Genomic DNA, 18110 nt, shown 5'->3' with positions numbered 1-18110 from the left:
CATTTGATCATTTTCAGAAGCAGATGTATTATATCTTCAGAAAATGTCATACTTAAAAACAACAGCACTTAATTCAACAAAATGTGACGCTATGCATAATTATGTTTATACATAATCGTACAATAGTGATTAAGAGTAAACTGAGTACCACACTGTGAAGCAGAAATCAGTAGTCAGATTGCAAATTCTGGTTGTTAGAACTGAAAAAAAGAAATTTTATTCAAGTTTATTTGTAACACATTTCAGCAACAAAGGACTTCAAACTGCTTTACATAATGAAAACATAAATATCCCCTCCAAAAAATCTTTTTTATTTTGTTCAGTGTGCTAACATCTTTGGCATCACTTTCTTCAGCCCAACTTCACCTAAGTGATCTATTATTTTAACCTAACCAATTTTGGCAAAAATATTTCCCCAGAAAACAAAAAAATATCCAATGCAAAAGTTAAAAAAAACAATTACCGTATTTTTCGGACTATAAGCCGCTACTTTTTTCCCACGCTTTGAACCACGCGGCATATAGCCCGGTGTGGCTTATATATGCAAGTTTCCTGTTTCATAAAAAAACAACTTTATGGGTGCAGCTTATAGTGAGGTGCGCTCTATAGTCCGGAAAATACGGTACAATAAAATTTAGAAACATGCAGTGAACTTTATAGAACCAGAATCTGAAAATAAAAACGGACTCAAATGTAAACATATGAAGGTAAGATTAAAATGTTGCCACCAACTTCTGGTTTTGTGAATTTGGCGCAACTTGCATATTAAAATGAATGACATACCTCTTTTTACCTCTTTTATAATCACATGTGATTTTATGTGGTTTATTTACATCAAACAAACACTAAGAGTTAAAAATCTATACCTTTTGAAAGAAACTTATGTTGATATTAGTTGCACTGTTGCCTTGCATCAAACTGGCTCAAATCTGTTATCTATAGAATACATGAAAACTCTTCCTAGATGGAGTTTGCATGTATTCCCTGTAGATGCTTGGGTTCTCTCCAGGTACTCCGGCTTCATCCCACAGCCAAAAACATGACTGCTGGGTCAACTGGTCTCTCTAAATTGTCCATAGGTGTGTGTGCGTGGTTGTTTGTCCTGTGTGTATTTCTGTTACCCTGTAATGGACTGATGACCTGTATACCTTGCTTCTCACCCAATGATTGAGGTAAGTAGGCATCAGTTCCCCAGAACCCTGCACGGATAAGCAGGGGGATAAAAGCTAAATAGATAGTATTTCTCGAATTGACTTCATATTTTCTTTTTTGTCACAAGCTTTAAAAATGTCACATGCTCTGATCATAGACTTTGAAGTGTTACACAAGACCATACATGAAAATTCATTAAATAAACATACATTTCTATCTGGATTACTCAAACCGATCATTAAGGAATATTTTCTCCTAAATCCACTTTAACAAAAATGCCAGAAATATAGTTGTCATCAAATTTCTGAGGTTCATCTTTAGTCAGATACTCCATGGTAAACACTCCTAATCACCACAAATCAGGGGTGTCCAAAGTCAGAACCTGAGATTTCCTATCCTTTAACTTTTAGATGTGTCCCTGCTTCTACACACCTGAATCCAATGAATGGCTCGTAACCAGGCCTTTGCAAAGCTGAAAGATGCTGATGAACAATTTGATTCTGGAGTATTGGAGAAGGGAGACATCTAAAAGTTGCAGGATGATAGCTATCAAGGACTAGAGTTGGGCAACCCTGCCAATAATGAAAAACATAAATATATGTTTCTACTACAGTGAGATGTATGTGGGTAGGAGAGTTCATATTTTTTGACATATACAACATTTTTATAATAACTTAAGGTAACAGTTAATTTATTGTGCTATAAAATGGCACAATGTGCCTGAGAAATACATAATAGCCACCCTTTAACTTTCCGGCCAACAGCTTACATAAGTTTGTTTACAAGCACTTCATTAAATCCTTATAACTAAACAAAGGACAAAAATCCCACTCTGTGGAAGCTTGTGGTTCATAAACCCCCTTAAGTCTACCTATGTTGTAGCAGAAAGCCAGTAAACGTCCAAGGAAACAGCCAAACTCTGTTCCTCTGGTTATGCTGCCTCCTCCCAGTGTGGACCTCAGGCAAGAATTTAGCTACATCAAAATCTCAGTCAACAATATACAAAACATTGAAAAGTGCATAGTGGTCAGATAAGGTATTTAACTGTATTTTATCTGTAACAGGTCAACTTACCTCAACTTGTGGAGTGTGAACATCCATGTGATTTTTCAGATAAGCTTGTCGTGAAAATCCTTGACTGCAAACACTACAAATAAATGGTTTATCCCCTGTGTGAACACGCATGTGACTTTCTAGATGGTTTTGTTGTGAGAATCCTTTGCAACAAAAACTACAAATGAATGGTTTCTCCCCAGTGTGAACACGCATGTGTCTCTTCAGATTCTCTTGCAGTGAAAATCCTTTATTGCAAACACTACAAACAAACGGTTTCTCTCCTGTGTGAACGCGCATGTGACTTTTTAGATGACTCTGTAGGGAAAATGCTTTGCTACAAAGACTGCAAATAAAGGGTTTCTCACCTGTGTGAACAAGCATGTGAGTCTTTAGACTCTGCTGTAATGCAAATCCTGTACTACAAACACTGCAAATAAACGGTTTCTCCCCTGTGTGAACACACATGTGACTTTTGAGATGATTTTGTCGTGAAAATCCTTTACTGCAAACACTACAAACAAATGGTTTCTCTGCAGAGTGGATCCACATGTGCTTTTTAAGGGTTTCTTTTCTTTTAAACCCTGAACCACAAACATCACAGGAAAAAGACTTTTCCCCTGAATGGACCTCCAAGTGACTTTTAAGAATCGCCTTTCTATGAAACCTTCTACCACAATCAGCACAGGCAAATGGTCTCTCACCAGTGTGGACTCTCATGTGTGTCTGAAGAGAACTCTTCTTTTTAAATACTTTACCACAAAGGTCACAGCTATGTTCTCTCTTCCCATTGTGTGTCAACATGTGTATTTCAGTAGAAGTTTGACATTTGAACCATTTTCCACAAATTTTGCAACCAAATGGCCTCTCTTCAGTATGTGCTTCTATCTTAGATGTGAGTTTGGAAAGTGGATTAGATGTCTCACCTATGTTGTAAACTATTGTGTGACTTTCTTGAGAAGAACATAAAGGTTCTAAGTTATTATCTGGTTCTGGTCCTCCTCTGACCTCTCCATCAGGTTCTGTTTTTATCTGTCCAGCTGAGCTGCTGGTTGGAGCTACTATCTGCCTGTTATCTTCAGTTTTAATTTGCTTAGGCTGTGATAACTTAGGTTTCTCTTCTTCTTCATCCTTCACAGCAAACTGTTCTTCCTCCTGACTGATCCACTGTTCCTCCTCTTCCTTCTTTATGTGGGGGGGCTCTGGGCCATGCTGGTCCAAACAGGAGCTCCAGTCATGAGGAACCTCTTCTTTAATCACCAATATCTGATAGACTGGGAAGAGTGAACAACAAAAGTACATTCATGACTGTTTGGAAACTATTTGAATGATTAAAAAATCTAAATGAAAACATAAACCAATAAATAAAGGCATGCTTTTTGAAAACTAAGAAACAAAACAAAAGCAACACTGATAAATGCCAATGCACATTTTCTTCTTTCTTCTTTTTGGTTTTTGTGTTTTACCATTTACCTATCCCCTTTCTGCTGGTAAATATGCATTTCCCTGTTGGGAGACGTTACAGGTTATGTTTATTTTATAAGGTTATCTTATTTGGATAGAAATGTTTTAAGATGAGACTTCCCCTTCCCCAGACCATTTTGAATGGTCTGGGGAAATAATCAAGTGCTTTTAAACTACTGAGTAGCTCAGAGATGTTAAGTAACATAAATTCTCATAACTCAAACCACACTGTCATGCTTTATTTGACTTGAATACCATGCAGTTAAACTGAGTCTTTAGTAGCATCTTAACATTTTCCAAATTCTGAGCAGACCTGATGAGAAGAGATAAAACAGACTGGGACATTATGTGATTCTGCGTTGCAAAAGTAGAATCACATCTACTTCTAAGTCCGCATTTTGAGACACCTAAAAGCATTGGGTTACTTGATCTCAGTGTTCCAGATAAAGAATTAAGTTGCAAGAAATCCTGAAGATGGAGCCAGACTCTTAAGCTTAACTTGTTCCAATCCAGATAAAACAATGTGAGCCACTTACTGAGATCTTTGCTGTCTTGTGTTTCCTCCTTGTGTTCTGATGCGGATGCTGCAGGTATGGGAGGATCCAAGCTGAACCCTCCAGGTTCATCAGCTTCGACCTTCATCGTCTCGGACATCCTGGCTCCCCCTTTGATTCCCCCTTTTCACAATCCTTGTTTACAACTTTCACATGTTGTAGTACATCCAGGTTTCTGAAACTTGAGTCAGATACAAATAAACACCTGATTTGGTGAAACAGAAAATTTAAACTGTACCAGAGCTGAAGCGATGCTGCAAAGCAGAGAGTCTGAGCTTGGTCAACACTTCTGGGTCCACTTTGTCCCTAGTCTCTCGGTCCTCAGCTGGACAACATGGTCAAAGGAGGTGTCCACAGAGGACGTGGTCTTCTCCACATAGTCTCACAAACCCGTGCGGATTCGTCTTGTAGCTCTAAACCATGATCTTTTAAAAGCTTTAACCTCGGAAACACTAACTCGTAGCTGTTAGCTGCGTTAGCTCCACGGATGCTAATAGTCCCGTCTGTAAATGATTGTTAATTACATTATGAACTGCAAACGAATAATCCCAGCTGTTCTCAATAAGTAGGTAAACGTAATAGTTTGCCTAAAACGTTCCAGGACAGAGTCTGAGACATCAATTACATATTTAACGCAAACTTTAAGTCATATTTCTGTCGGGATTTATCCCGTCGAGCTAACATTGCTTCGTTAGCTCACTTCCTGCTCACTAACCAATGAATGGTGAGAAAAGTTCTGACGCAAAAAAAACAAACATTCCCAGCTTTCAGGTTTCATATTAAAACAGTATGGGGATCAAGTAATTGTTCAAGTTCACAATATTACATGAATTGAATTTTAGAGAATGCCTATATATCCTCTTTTTCGCCTTTAAAAAGTGTTTTTTAAACTCTATGTAAAATAGGTTGATGTGTAAATAACTATTAGAAAACGTAAACGATTATTAAGTCATGCATGAGACCATTGAGCTAAATTAAAAAATAATGTACAAGTAGAGTTAGATAATGTAGTGAGTCATTTGTCTACCAAAATATGTTTTTCAACATTTTTGTTATGTATTTACAGATTTTTGATTTTGTTTTTACTGATGCAAATTTAAAATCCTGTGGAGGCCCCTGGGGGATTTGCATTCCCCTGCAATACCTTTGTGAAAAATAAATCTACTTAGTATATAAAATTGTACCATACCTGAATCCAGATTAATCATCAGTGTACTTCAAGTTTGTTTAGGAATATTTAACTTGGAGCTTTTTATTTTGGAACAACTAATTTTGTGCATAATGTCTTTGAATTGTAATTAAATTGTAGAAAATCACAATTTGAAGTGTACTAATAATTGTACTATCAAGAGCTTTTCTGGAACAACCAAAGGTATACTTTGTACATTTTAAGTATAAGGCTTTTAATGTAATAAAAACAAGTGAGATTAGTATATCTTAAGTGTATCATTTTTGTGATCAAATTACATTTTAAATATATTAAGAATGTCTTCTAGATATATAAGCATTATATATTTTATATATTAGCACTGTGATCACAGTATGCTCCAATTAAACCTTTGGTTTATTTTCATTGCCAGTACACTGTTTAGTTACTTATCAATGTCTTTTATTATTCTTCTTTGCCACTTTGTACATTACATGCTTCACTACACACTACAGTAGTGCAAACATATTAAGCTACCATTATACAGAAGGATCAATTGCAACACACTTTACGATTGAAAAAAAACTATACTATGTTATATTAATTAGAATTTAAAGTATATTTTAGAAAATATATAATTTTAGAAAGTGTACTAAAATATATATTTTTAAAGAGTATTATAAGAATGCTTTTAAAATATTATTTTATATTTTTATTATAATCTTAAATATACCCACTTGATAACATACTAACAATGTATTTCAGAAAAATACATCATATTTAAAATACACTTAAATATATAATTTTTTTCACCAAGGTAATAATGTACTTGCTAGTCAGTTCATGCGGCACCTTGAATACTGAAAATTTTCCTGCAACAATATAACCTTTTTATAAGGACTTTACATTTATGCTGTGATCAATGTTTTCAAAAATAACAAAACATTTAATCTCAGGTAATTTGCGAGACTAATAGGTCCATTTTTTCTGTAATTATAGAATAAACATCAGTCTGAACACATCTTTTAAACATTTTTATTAAAAATGCTTTAGACAAACTTCAACAACAGTTCTCAGTTATTTTAATACACATATTTTTGCAACAGGTAACATGAAATGGAGAGAGAATGAGACTATTGTTTTTAAAAGAGATGCATCATTTGTACAATTTCAACGATTTAACCTGCAGCAACCTCAATTAAAAATACAAACGAGAAAAAAAAACTGACCCATTTGGCAGTGAGTGAACTAGGGGTCCCAGGATACAAAAAAGAAAATACTTTACACTCAATGCTATTTCTGATACAATGGTATCAGAAGATATTTTGAAGACACAGTGTTCTTTCTAGTTACAAGCCAAATATATGACTAATTACAATATGACAAGTTAACTTTCCTAATTAGGCTAAAATCAATAAGCTGGAATCAATTAAGCTCTCATTCAGAAAAGTGCATAATTTCTTTTTTCAAAACAAAGAGCAAAGTATAACTGAACAAATAGAAAATATATAATTGTGCTCTTTGCTGCTCGGACAGAAATGGGAGGCAAGTGATCTCTTTGAAGCAAACTGCAGGCATATGGTTGCTAGCAATTAAATGTAGTGAGTGGATAGAAGTGATCATTAGCATTTCTCATCTTTGAAATGCTAATGGAGTTCTGGAGTTTATCACAAGCAAATAATTCAGCTGTACTTACTAAATTGTATCAGTGCTTATTTTACAACCATAAAACTATAGAATAATGCCAGCAAAGCTAATTCTTAGCAGGTCTAGCATACAAGCCTGCTGGTGTACTTACATTCTTATATTCAGAATCACTGTATTTTAACTCGAGGATTTACTAATATAAATCAGCCAGATAATCACGTATGCAGTGCTTACATATTCCATATATGTTTGAGGATTCTTTTAATCTCCGGTGGCAGCCATTCATTCATCCCAAGGTTTTGTTTCAGAGTACCGGCCCCACATGATTCCCCTTCAGACTAGCCAGAGGCAATTAACAAACAGCTGGTGGAACTGCACATCTGCTGAGCTCATTATAGGAGTTACTTCTCAGTGCAATGCTGGTAAAAATGTTGATAAACGGTTAAGAGAGGAGAGAGGTGATGATTTCTTGAAAATAAAGTGTTGTAAAGAGCAGAACCTTCTTAAAGACATAGAGGCCCAATTTCAAAGTGTTAAATTACCAAGTCAAATTTCTTTTAGGCCATATTTGTTATGTACAGTACTTGTATAATAACTCAAAGGAACATAGTTGATTGCGCTATAAAATGATTCTCTGTGGATGGAAAACATTTAATACTGCCGTTTTAAATATCAGGCTTTCATTGTAATACAAAAGCTGAGAATAGACCAGTTATTGTTGATCTGCTCTAGGTTTTTCTAATCATTATATTGATCATCAAATGAAAACTTTTGGCCATCTAAATTTTTGACACTTTATTTTGACATTTCAATTAGATTTTTAAAGATCTTTTATTTAAATGTATTTGCTCAGTGAAATAATCTAGGTTGGCATTAACATGCCTCTTTAAGGATATGCTAATGCAGTCTAATCAACCTCACGTCAGGATTTTGATTCATTCTTGCAACCCTCGTGAACACTCATGTGAGTCTTCAGATTCCCATGTTGTGAAAACGCTTTACTGCAAACATTACAAACAAACGGTTTTTCGCATGTGTGAACCCGCATGTGTCTCTTTAGACGATCTTGTTGTGAAAATCCTTTACTGCAAAGAGTACAAACAAATGGTTTCTCCCCTGAATGGACTCTCATGTGGTTGTCAAGATGACACTTCTGAATAAATCTGGTTTTACAGATATCACACCCAAAAGGCCTCTCCTCTGTGTGGACCTTTACATGTCGCTCCAACTGGATTTCCTTCACAAAATGTTTACCACACTCACTGCAGCTAAATGGTGCAGTGTGAACATCCATATGTTTCTTTAAATATCCTTGTCGTGAAAATCCTTTACAGCAAACACTGCAAACAAATGGTCTGTCTCCAGTGTGAACACGCATGTGGCTCTTTAAATTCTCTTGTCGTGAAAATCCTTTACAACAAATGCTACAAATAAATGGTTTCTCACCCGTGTGAATAAGCATGTGCCTTTTTAGTACAGTTTCTAGGGAAAATCCTTTACTGCAAACACTACAAATAAATGGTTTCTCTCCTGTGTGAATACATAAGTGATTCAATAGAGTATTTTGTTGGGAAAAACCTTTACTGCAAAAACTACAAGTAAACGGTTTATGTGCTGTGTGAACATGCATGTGCCTTTCCAGAAAATTTTCTTGTGAAAATCCTCTGTTGCAAACACTACAAACAAATGGTTTTTCTGAAGTGTGGCTCCTCATGTGCTGTTTAATACTACTCTTTCGATGAAATTTTCTACCACAAACGTCACAGAAAAAAGGTTTTCCTTCTGAATGGGTCTTCTCATGAGTCTTGAGAAAGTTCTTTGCATGAAACCCTTTACCACAATAATCACAAACAAATGGTTTCTCCCCAGTGTGGAGTTGCCTATGTGTATGAAGACGATACGTTGCAGTTCCTTTACCTTTACTGTGAACAGCCATTTTACTTTCTTGGGAAGAGTCTTCTGAATATGCGTTCCTGTCTGGTTGTGGTCCTCCACAGTCCTCTCCATCACATTCTGTTTTCATCTGTTCAATTGACCAAGTCGTTAAAGCTGCTGTCTCTATATTGTCTTCAGTTTTATTGTGGGAGAGCTCTGATAACTGAGGTTTCTCTTCATCTTCAATCTTCACAGTAAGTTGCTCTTCCTCCTCACTAATCCACAGTTCCTCTTCTTCCTCCTTTATGTGGGGATCTGGGTCCTGTTGGCCCAAACTAGGATTCCAGTCATGAGGAACCTCTTTAATCACCAACATCTGATGGAGTGGAAGCACTGAAATACAATAATCAAAAGTTGATTAGCAAATCCATGTTACATTGATACACAAGCGTCAGCAAAAAAGAGGCACATTTTTATTGAAAGCACTTTGTGCCAAATGTAAATAGATAGTTACCACAGAATGAAATAAAATGTAAATGTAACAACAATATTAGACAAGAATATTTAATGTATCGATTGCAAACGCCAGCCAACACCGAGTCAAGTAGCACTTTGTATTTCAGATTCCCAAGCAGCACCTTCTTTTAAAATTTTTGAGATATGAATAAAAATCTGTAAATGAGCACATTTCCTAAAATTATTTGGAGTTATGTTCCAGATAAAAATACACTAAGAAGTGAATCTGCCAATACTGGACTGCGAATAGGCAGGGTCCACTGTAGTAGCAATAAAAGTGGTATGAGGTCATACTTCTATCATCTGAGCATAAAATTCTTGTCTGCAATGTTTCCAGTACTGAATAAAAATATGCACATGTCAGGGGGTCTCCTCCTTAAATGCACGTCTGTAGCATGTGAGCACATTGTTTCATGTTTTTGTGAACACTGCTTGGGAAAACTTTTTAGACCCTTTACCTCTTCTGTGAATTGTCATCTTGCTCTTTTGAGAGGAACATGCTGGGTCCAGGTTCATGTCTGATTCTGGTCTCCCACAGTCCTTTCTATCAGGTTCTTTTTCCATCTGTCCAACTGAACAAGCGGGCAAAGTTTTTGTTGCTCTGTTGTCTTCAGTTTTTATTTGCTGAAGCTCTGGTAACTGAAGTTTCTCTTCATCTTCCATCTTCACAGTAAGCTGCTCTACCTCCTGACTGATCCACTGCTCCTCTTCTTCCTCCTTCATGTGGGGGGGTCCTGGATCCTCCTGGTCCAAACTGGAGGTCCAGGGATGAGGAACCTCTTTAATCACCAACATCTGACGGACTGGCAGAGGTGAACAAGCCATGGACATTAATCAAAAAATCCACAGAAGAATGATTTACATCACAAGTGTCAAACTCCAGTCCTCAAGGGCCGCTGTCCTGCAGTTTTTAGATGTTCCACAGGTACAAAACGCTGGAATGAAATGACTTAATTACCTCCTCCTTGTGCAAATCAGTTCTCCAAAGCCTTGCTAATGACCTAATTATTCTATTCAGGTGTGGTGCAGCAGAGGCACATCTAAACGTTGCAGGACACCGGCCCTTGAGGACTGGACTTTGACACCCCTGATTTACATTGATAGAGTACATCAAATCGATTGATCAGTGGGACAAAAACTAAAGGTTTGATGTAGCAATTCCAAGCTAAAAGTGCCATATAAATATACCTTAGTGTAAAGACCCTTAGCAGGTTGTCAAAAAAAAGAAGGAGAATTCAAATATTTTCCCATATTTAACCAGTCTTGGAAAATGGTTAAAATTTTATTTCATATTTTTACCAATGTTTTAAGAATACATAGTAAATCTGAACATTAGATTAGTTTAGTTTGTGTTTAACATGGTAGAGTGAAGTAACTCAATGCCTTGTCCAAAATATGGCACCTCCATGTGCATCTATATCAAAGTTGTCTGAAGGTTAAAATACATCATGTTGGGGAGTCGACATTAATGGATATCATAATCTTATATCACACAGTTTCAGCAGAGAAAAACTGAAGTGTTGTGTGCAAAAATAGACATAAATAAAGTTGAAGGGGTAAAAACACATGGAATACAGGTTACTTAGAACCTCTTAAGTTAAAAACTGAATATAAAACCTTTCATCATTAAAACATTAGTGTTTCTTCACAAATTACTCCAGATTGACTCTACAGACAAATGGTTTTAAAAGTTGACCCAATCCTGATAATTTAAGATGATTTTTTAAATTCCTTTTTAGATTAAACAAAGAACTCTGTAGTGACTGTTTCTGTGCGTCACTTACTGAGACCTTTGTTGTCTTGTCTTTCCTCCAGTTCCGATGTCGATCCTGCAGGTAGAGGGGGGAACCCTCCAGGTTCATCTGCTTCAACCTTCATCATCTCAGTCATCCTCGCTCCACCTGGGATTCCCCTGTTCACAATCCTTGTCTTTAACCCTCACAAGTTCTAATGGATCAAGGCTTCAGTCATATTACCAGGATCTTCTGCTGCCTGAAACTGGAATCTGACACAAATCAGGATCTAATCAAAGAAAGTATATTATCAGAAAATGTAAACCATAAGAGATCTGACGCGATACTGCAGAGGAGAGCGTCTGATACCTTGGTCAGTAGTTCTGGGTGGGTCCACTCTGAAACTATCTCCAGTCTCTCTGTCCTCAGCTGGACAACAATGTAAGAGGAAGTGTCCACAAACGATGATCAGGTCTTTCCTGTCTGCTGCTTTAGCTCCATGGTCACCAGCGCTCCATTCTCTAATTACATATAATGAACGACAAATGTCGGCTAGAAATAATCACAGAGGTTCACAGCAAACACGTATAAGCGACATTCTTACCGAGATGGTCAATCAGAGTCTGGGAGATTTAGCAAGGACATTTTTATCACACATATTTCACACAAACAAGCGTCTTTCGTCGGGATATAGCCAGTCAAGCTAACACTGTCATCGTAATTAATCCTCATTCCAACAAATAATAAACGCAAACCGAGCTGGTCCGGGTTATACGTTCACTACGTCGCCGCCATATTGAGAGTGGCTATGTCCAGTTCTTCTCCGAAGGAAATTGAGCCAAGCGCTGAGACTGTGGTCTGCTGGGGCAATATGAGCCATCAGCAGATGGACTTAAATTAGTGGTGGAACTATATTAAAAAATAATGTACTGAATTATATGCTTTAAAGCGCATCACACACTAGGCATCATTTAGTGTTAAGATTCTTAAAGAATCCTTTTTGTTTTACTTATTAAACAAACATTAAAATATTGTATTTGTATAATGATAAAGAGCTGAATGTTATGTCCAGTAGATGTGAGTAACTGGTGCCAGGAGTTGCTTTGACACTTCACACACTCCTGCTCACGTTTGAGTTACATTGTTGATACCAGGTGCTCTGAAACTGGAAATCCCAAGTATCTGCCTTGTTTCATCACCAGTTCAGAAAAAAAACATCCTCTCACACACTTTATAAGACAACTGTTACTTATTACATTAATAATTTTAATGGAAGTACTACAGGATTTTAATACACATATTTTTGCACCAGGAAACATAAAGCAAATATTCTTAAATAAAAAGGTGAGCCAGCATTTGTTCCGACAACAAAAACAAAAAATAATGTTCAACAGTGACAGCAAAGGCAGAAGTAAAAAACAGAATTTTCTTTTACAGAGATACATAATTCATAGCGCTTCAATGGTTAATTCTGCAGCACAATAACTAGTGGCCTCAATTAAAAACATATATCAGAGAAGAACAGAAATCAAACATCAGAGGCTGATTTGGTGGTGAGATAACCAGACATGAAGAAGTTTTAAATATTTGTAGAGCTGAACATCTGAATGTTTATCAACCAAAACTAGTCAAAGATTTGCTACCACTGATCTCTAGGCCCTCTCTAACTAACAGAAACAGGAGGAAAGGCAGCTTTTACTTTAACAGATGTATACTTGGATGTATATTTTCACTTGAGAAGAAATTTGATGAATTAGTCTTCCTCTTATTTGAGTACAAGTTTTGGGTTCTCTACCCACCCCTGCTCACTTCATAGAAACATTTTTCTTGAGTTTATCACAAGCAAAAGTCAATTCAGTCATGTAGTTATTCATTTGTATCAGTTCTATTTACAGCCATAAAAACTATGGAATAATGCCATGAAGTCTGCTGGTTTATTTACTTGCTCATCGACACTCAGTTTTAATAATAATAATCAGCCAAGATGATAATCATGTATGCTGCTCATTTGGTGCATACTGTACCATTGCCATAGTACCAGCAGGACAGCACATACATCTATGTATCACCTTTATGTTATGCTTTGCATAACATTTTTTATACAGACAGTAAAAACCACTGTCTAACCACTGTTATAAGTCACTATGACTTATAACATGAAGCTGCTTGCTTGTTGATATTGGCCCACTTGTACAGGTCCACATTATGTCCGCCCTCTGCTTGTGAGCATCTGTTGACAATTCAAAAATCAGTCAGCAAATACTTTGCTAACTTTTCTTGAACTACCACGAATTCATTTTAATACCATATTGTCCACTCCATGACAAAAGCAGACATTCTGAATAGACCACATTTATCTGCTCCAGGTTTATCTAATCATTATTTTTGATCATATTGAAGCTTTTAGCCCTCTAAATATTTAATTTTGATATTTCTACTAGATTCTAGATTTCTTCACTACATGCAGCCCTCATGAACACCCATGTGTCTCTTCAGATTCCCTTGTTGTGAAAATGCTTTACTGCAAACATGACAAACAAATGGTTTTTCACATGTGTGAACACGCATGTGTCTCTTTAGACGGTCTTGTTGTGAAAATGCTTTACTACAAACATCGCAAACAAACGGTTTCTCTCCTGAATGGACTCTCATGTGGTTGTCAAGATGACACTTCTGAATAAATCTGCTTTTGCAGACATCACATCCATATGGTCTCTCCTCTGTGTGGACTTTTACATGTCGCTCCAACTGGATCTCCTTCAAAAAATGTTTACCGCAATCACTACAGCTAAATGGCGCCGTGTGAACATCCATGTGTTTTTTCAGATGATGATGTTGTGAAAACCCTTTATTGCAAACACTGCAAATAAATGGTCTCTCTCCCGTATGAACACACATGTGCCTCTTTAAAGTATCTTGTTGTGAAAATCCTTTACTACAAATACTACAAATGAATAGCTTCTCTGCAGTGTGGACATGCATGTGTCTCTTTAGATTCTCTTGTAGTGAAAATCCTTTTCCACAAACACTACAAATAAATGGTTTCTCTCCTGTGTGAACACGCATGTGTCTCTTCAGCACTCCATGTTGATAAAATCCTTTACTACAAATACTGCAGATAAATGGTTTTTCCCCAGTGTGAACATGCATGTGACTCTTTAAATTTTGCTGCAGTGAAAATCCTTTACTACAAAAACTACAAACAAACATTTTCTCTCCCGTGTGAACACGGATGTGTCTCTTTAAGTTCTCTTGTAATGCAAATCCTTTACTGCAAAAGCTACAGATGAACGGTTTCTCTCCAGTGTGAACACGCATGTGACTTTTGAGATGAATCTGTTGTGAAAAGCCTTTACTACAAACACTACAAACAAATGGTTTCTCTGCAGTGTGTATCCTTGTGTGGTTTTTAAGTGTTTCCTTTCTTTTAAATTTTGTACCACAGACATCACAAGAAAAAGGTTTTTCTTCTGAATGAACCTTCAGATGCTGCTGGAACAATTTCTTTGCATGAAACTTTCTACCACAATCCTCACACGCAAATGCTTTATCTCCAGTGCGAACTCTCTTGTGCGTCTGGGGAGAACGCTTTTCTTTGGATGCTTTGGTAGAAACATCACATTTATGTTCTCTCTTTCCACTGTGAATCATCATATGTAATTTAACATGAGTTTTATGTCTGAGTCTTTTGCCACAACTATTGCAACCAAACGGCTTCTCTCCCACATTAACTTCAATCTGAGCTGTACGTTTGGAATGTGGTTTTGATATTTTACTTTTTTTGTGAACTGCCATCTTACTTTCCTGAGAAGAACATACTGGATCAGGTTTTCTGCCCGGTTCTGGTCCTCCACATTTCCCTCCATCGGGGTCTGCTTTAATCTTTACGGCTGAACTGCTGGTTTGAGCTTCTGTCGCTCTGTTGTCTTCAGTTTTGATTTGCTGAAGCTCTGAAAACCGAGGTTTCTCTTCGTCTTCCATCTTCACAATGACCTGCTCGTCCTCCTGTTTGGTCCACAGTTCCTCCAATCCCTCCTGTTTGTGCGACGTCTCTGGATCCAAACTTGGACTCCATTCATGGGGAACCTCTTCTTTAATCACCAATATCTGTTGGACTGAGAGCAGTATTTGTTTAATCAATGATTTTTGCAATTTCAAGAACAGATTACTTTTAAAAACATTATCATTCTCTTACATTTAAAGAAACAACTACTCAATATTGTTTGGAAATTGCATTTTTTTTGTTTGTCAGTTTAAGAAAAGAAATTATAATTTAGCATGTAATTAACTATTTAGTTTGATTTCTAATTTAAAATAATCTTCCAACCAGGAGTTCTTTCTCCAAGAGTGTTCAGCTCGAGGCCAGCATCCTACAATGCTTAAATGTGCTTCAACATATCTGAATAAAATTGCTGCACTGCCTCCTCACCAAGCTATCAAGTTCTACAAAAACCCAGTTAATGACTTTTCTCATTCTGTGTGGCTACTGAATAGGACAACGAAGGAACTAGCTGAATCAAACTCAACTATGATTAACTTATGGGTTTCCGGGCACTATAATTATTATTTTATTTTTTTTGCTTTTAAGTAGTTTTTATAAAAGGAGCAGCTTATTTCACTGATGTTGCACAGCAAAGGGAAGGGGAGTGTGCTGAAGTGTTCTTCATTTTATTTCATGGTTCCACTAGAAACATCCATGTCAATACACATTGCTGTAATTGTATGCGAGAATTTCCCACATTATAAAAGCTAGACTTGCAGGAATCACAATACCTGCAATCCCGCAGTGAATTTTAGGCCATAGTATTCTGCCCCTGCCTGGATATTCAGATATATTTCTCTCTCTCTCTGATTCGTTCCATGCCCAGCAGCTCTTTTATAACTTCCAGACAGAGTTAATTTGCTCTAACCCAGAAAACAAATGCGTGTTTCACTTACTGAGATCTTTGCTGTCTTGTGTTTCCTCCTCCAGTTCCGATGTGGTTGCAGGTATGTGGGGATCCAAGCTGAACCCTCCAGGCTCATTTGCTTCAACTTTCATCATCTCAGACATCCTCGCTCCTCCTGTGATTCTCCTTTTCAGAATCCTCGTTTGCAACCTTCACATGCTCTAGTAGGTCAATAGAATAAATTAGAACTTATTTAAACCTGGATTCCAGAAAGGTTTCAATGTTAGTAATTAATAAGCTAATATTTTGTTCACAACAGAACATAACGATACATAATGTTGAAACTGAAAAATTCACCTTCATTGACTAAATAAGCTCATTTCAAATCTGATAGTTATATAATGGTTTTAGAGCAACATATGACCCCCTTCCACACCATGCCTATTTCAGAGCACACCTTGTGTATCCCAGGACAATGCAAAACACACTACAGCTATTGCAGCAGAACGGCTTTTTTGTCAAAAAAGGTGTTGAACTGACCTGCCTGCAGTTCAGACCTGCTACCAAAACATGTGCCACATCATTAAGCCATAAATATATAATTGATGACCATAAACTCTTGAGGAGCTGGAAACCTTTATCAGCACCAAATTCCAACACCAAAATTTCGGAAGCTTTTATCAAAATTTCTTCAGAATGGAAGTAATATTAACATGTTGGAGCAGCCTGGCCCTCCGACCACCACTAGCAGGAAAGGCGGGTGAAGAGTCTTGTCCAAGGACACGACGGAGAAGGGTCCGAACGGGCAGGACGAACTACTACCTCCATTTCCAAAAAAAGTCTAATTCCCTTTTTATAAAGATTATTTAAAAAAATAAAAAAAGAACAACAGATATTTTATTTTTGTCAAAACTTTAACTTCTTTTACATTGTTTTATTACCTTTCAGAGATGCCTGACAAATGCACTGAATAAAGGGACCATTACAAATCCATTAACATTCATTCTGACAACTATGAAAGGCAAACACTACTATTGCTTTATTACCATGAAATGTTTTTGACATTTTTATATTGCTATGATTTTTAAAATTTTTTTTTTACTATAGTTCATTGCAATGTCTGATAAATATTTCTAATAATTTTTTCTTTATGATTCTAGGTCAAATATTTCAAAGTGTGGGAAATAGACGGCCCCATAATTTGGACCTCTCAACACCACATGCATGATCTTGGTATTATTAAAGAGTTACTTTAAAGCTCTTTCAGATAAAATGGTTCGTTTTAACTAAAATCTCTTCTGAAAATGTTGCCAACATACCCACTACAACTGTCTCCAGACTGTTGGTCCTCAGCGGAACAGGGCTTGCAGGTTGTGTCCGCAGACGACGTGATCTTCACCGCACAGTCTCACAGACTCGCAGTGTGGACTCGTCTTCTGCTACTTAACCATGAACATTTAAAGGCTTTAACCTCGGAAACACTGACCAACTGACTGCTGTTAGCTCATTTAGCTCCACAAAGGCTAATTTCATGCTATGCTACAAGCTCCGACAACAAACAATCACAGTGCTTCAAAACAAAGAAGCAAACACGAAACCCACCCGAAATATAAAGTAGAGAGTTTGAAAAATTATTAATGATTAAAGTAACACATAATTCTCACAAAAAGCAGTTTTTCGTCAGGCCAGTTAAGCTAACATTGATACATCCCTGGTTACTTCCTATTTGCTCAGACAAAGAAACGTCCGAGTCGTGCGTTAATGTCGCCGCCATATTGTGAGTGGCATTAACGTCTACATAAACATAAGGATATGCAGATAAAGTATGTTGATGTGCATTTTAAGCATGCCGTTTCATATAGTTGATTCTGTTCAACTTAGGTGCACAGATATTCGTCATACTTCTCTAAATGATTACAATTACAAGTAGTTTTACAAAAATATAGTACGTCAAAATCAGCTGAATCCCATATGCTGAACTTTCCAAAATGAAGTAATTCACTAACTTTTTTTTATAAAGCACAAATATTGAGATCACTTTACTTCATGTCAAAGTGGAATATTTGTAATCATATGCCAT

The 18110-nt window shown here is 36.7% G+C and overlaps 3 protein-coding genes across 5 annotated transcripts; all 3 read right to left on the bottom strand.

The window, feature by feature from the left end:
* Positions 1–290: 290 nt before the first annotated feature.
* On the bottom strand, positions 291–4924 carry LOC114152000 (zinc finger protein OZF-like). Its single transcript, XM_028029600.1, has 3 exons — positions 4503–4924; positions 4206–4408; positions 291–3479 (listed from the first exon to the last, which is right to left on the bottom strand). The coding sequence occupies exons 2-3, from the start codon at positions 4321–4323 to the stop codon at positions 2218–2220; spliced, it is 1380 nt and encodes a 459-aa protein (XP_027885401.1). The 5' UTR covers positions 4324–4408; positions 4503–4924; the 3' UTR covers positions 291–2217.
* Positions 4925–6389: 1465 nt separating this feature from the next.
* On the bottom strand, positions 6390–12152 carry LOC114151989 (gastrula zinc finger protein XlCGF57.1-like). Of its 3 annotated transcripts, none has more exons than XM_028029581.1 (5): positions 11746–12152; positions 11511–11662; positions 11193–11430; positions 9867–10211; positions 6390–9285 (listed from the first exon to the last, which is right to left on the bottom strand). In XM_028029581.1, the coding sequence occupies exons 3-5, from the start codon at positions 11296–11298 to the stop codon at positions 7940–7942; spliced, it is 1797 nt and encodes a 598-aa protein (XP_027885382.1). In that variant the 5' UTR covers positions 11299–11430; positions 11511–11662; positions 11746–12152; the 3' UTR covers positions 6390–7939. The 3 variants fall into 3 exon arrangements, with proteins under 3 accessions (XP_027885382.1, XP_027885384.1, XP_027885381.1); XM_028029583.1 differs by having other exon boundaries at positions 11193–11413; XM_028029580.1 differs by having other exon boundaries at positions 11193–11406.
* Positions 12153–12375: 223 nt separating this feature from the next.
* Positions 12376–17778, bottom strand: LOC114151990 (gastrula zinc finger protein XlCGF26.1-like). The gene is made up of 3 exons (XM_028029584.1): positions 17350–17778; positions 16080–16251; positions 12376–15256 (listed from the first exon to the last, which is right to left on the bottom strand). The coding sequence occupies exons 2-3, from the start codon at positions 16192–16194 to the stop codon at positions 13599–13601; spliced, it is 1773 nt and encodes a 590-aa protein (XP_027885385.1). The 5' UTR covers positions 16195–16251; positions 17350–17778; the 3' UTR covers positions 12376–13598.
* Positions 17779–18110: the final 332 nt, after the last annotated feature.

Source organism: Xiphophorus couchianus, chromosome 10 (genome assembly GCF_001444195.1).
Source record: "Xiphophorus couchianus chromosome 10, X_couchianus-1.0, whole genome shotgun sequence".
NCBI classification, from domain to species: domain Eukaryota; kingdom Metazoa; phylum Chordata; class Actinopteri; order Cyprinodontiformes; family Poeciliidae; genus Xiphophorus; species Xiphophorus couchianus.
Note: the sequence above shows the minus strand (reverse complement) of the source record. Positions and strands in the feature narration are given on the sequence as shown.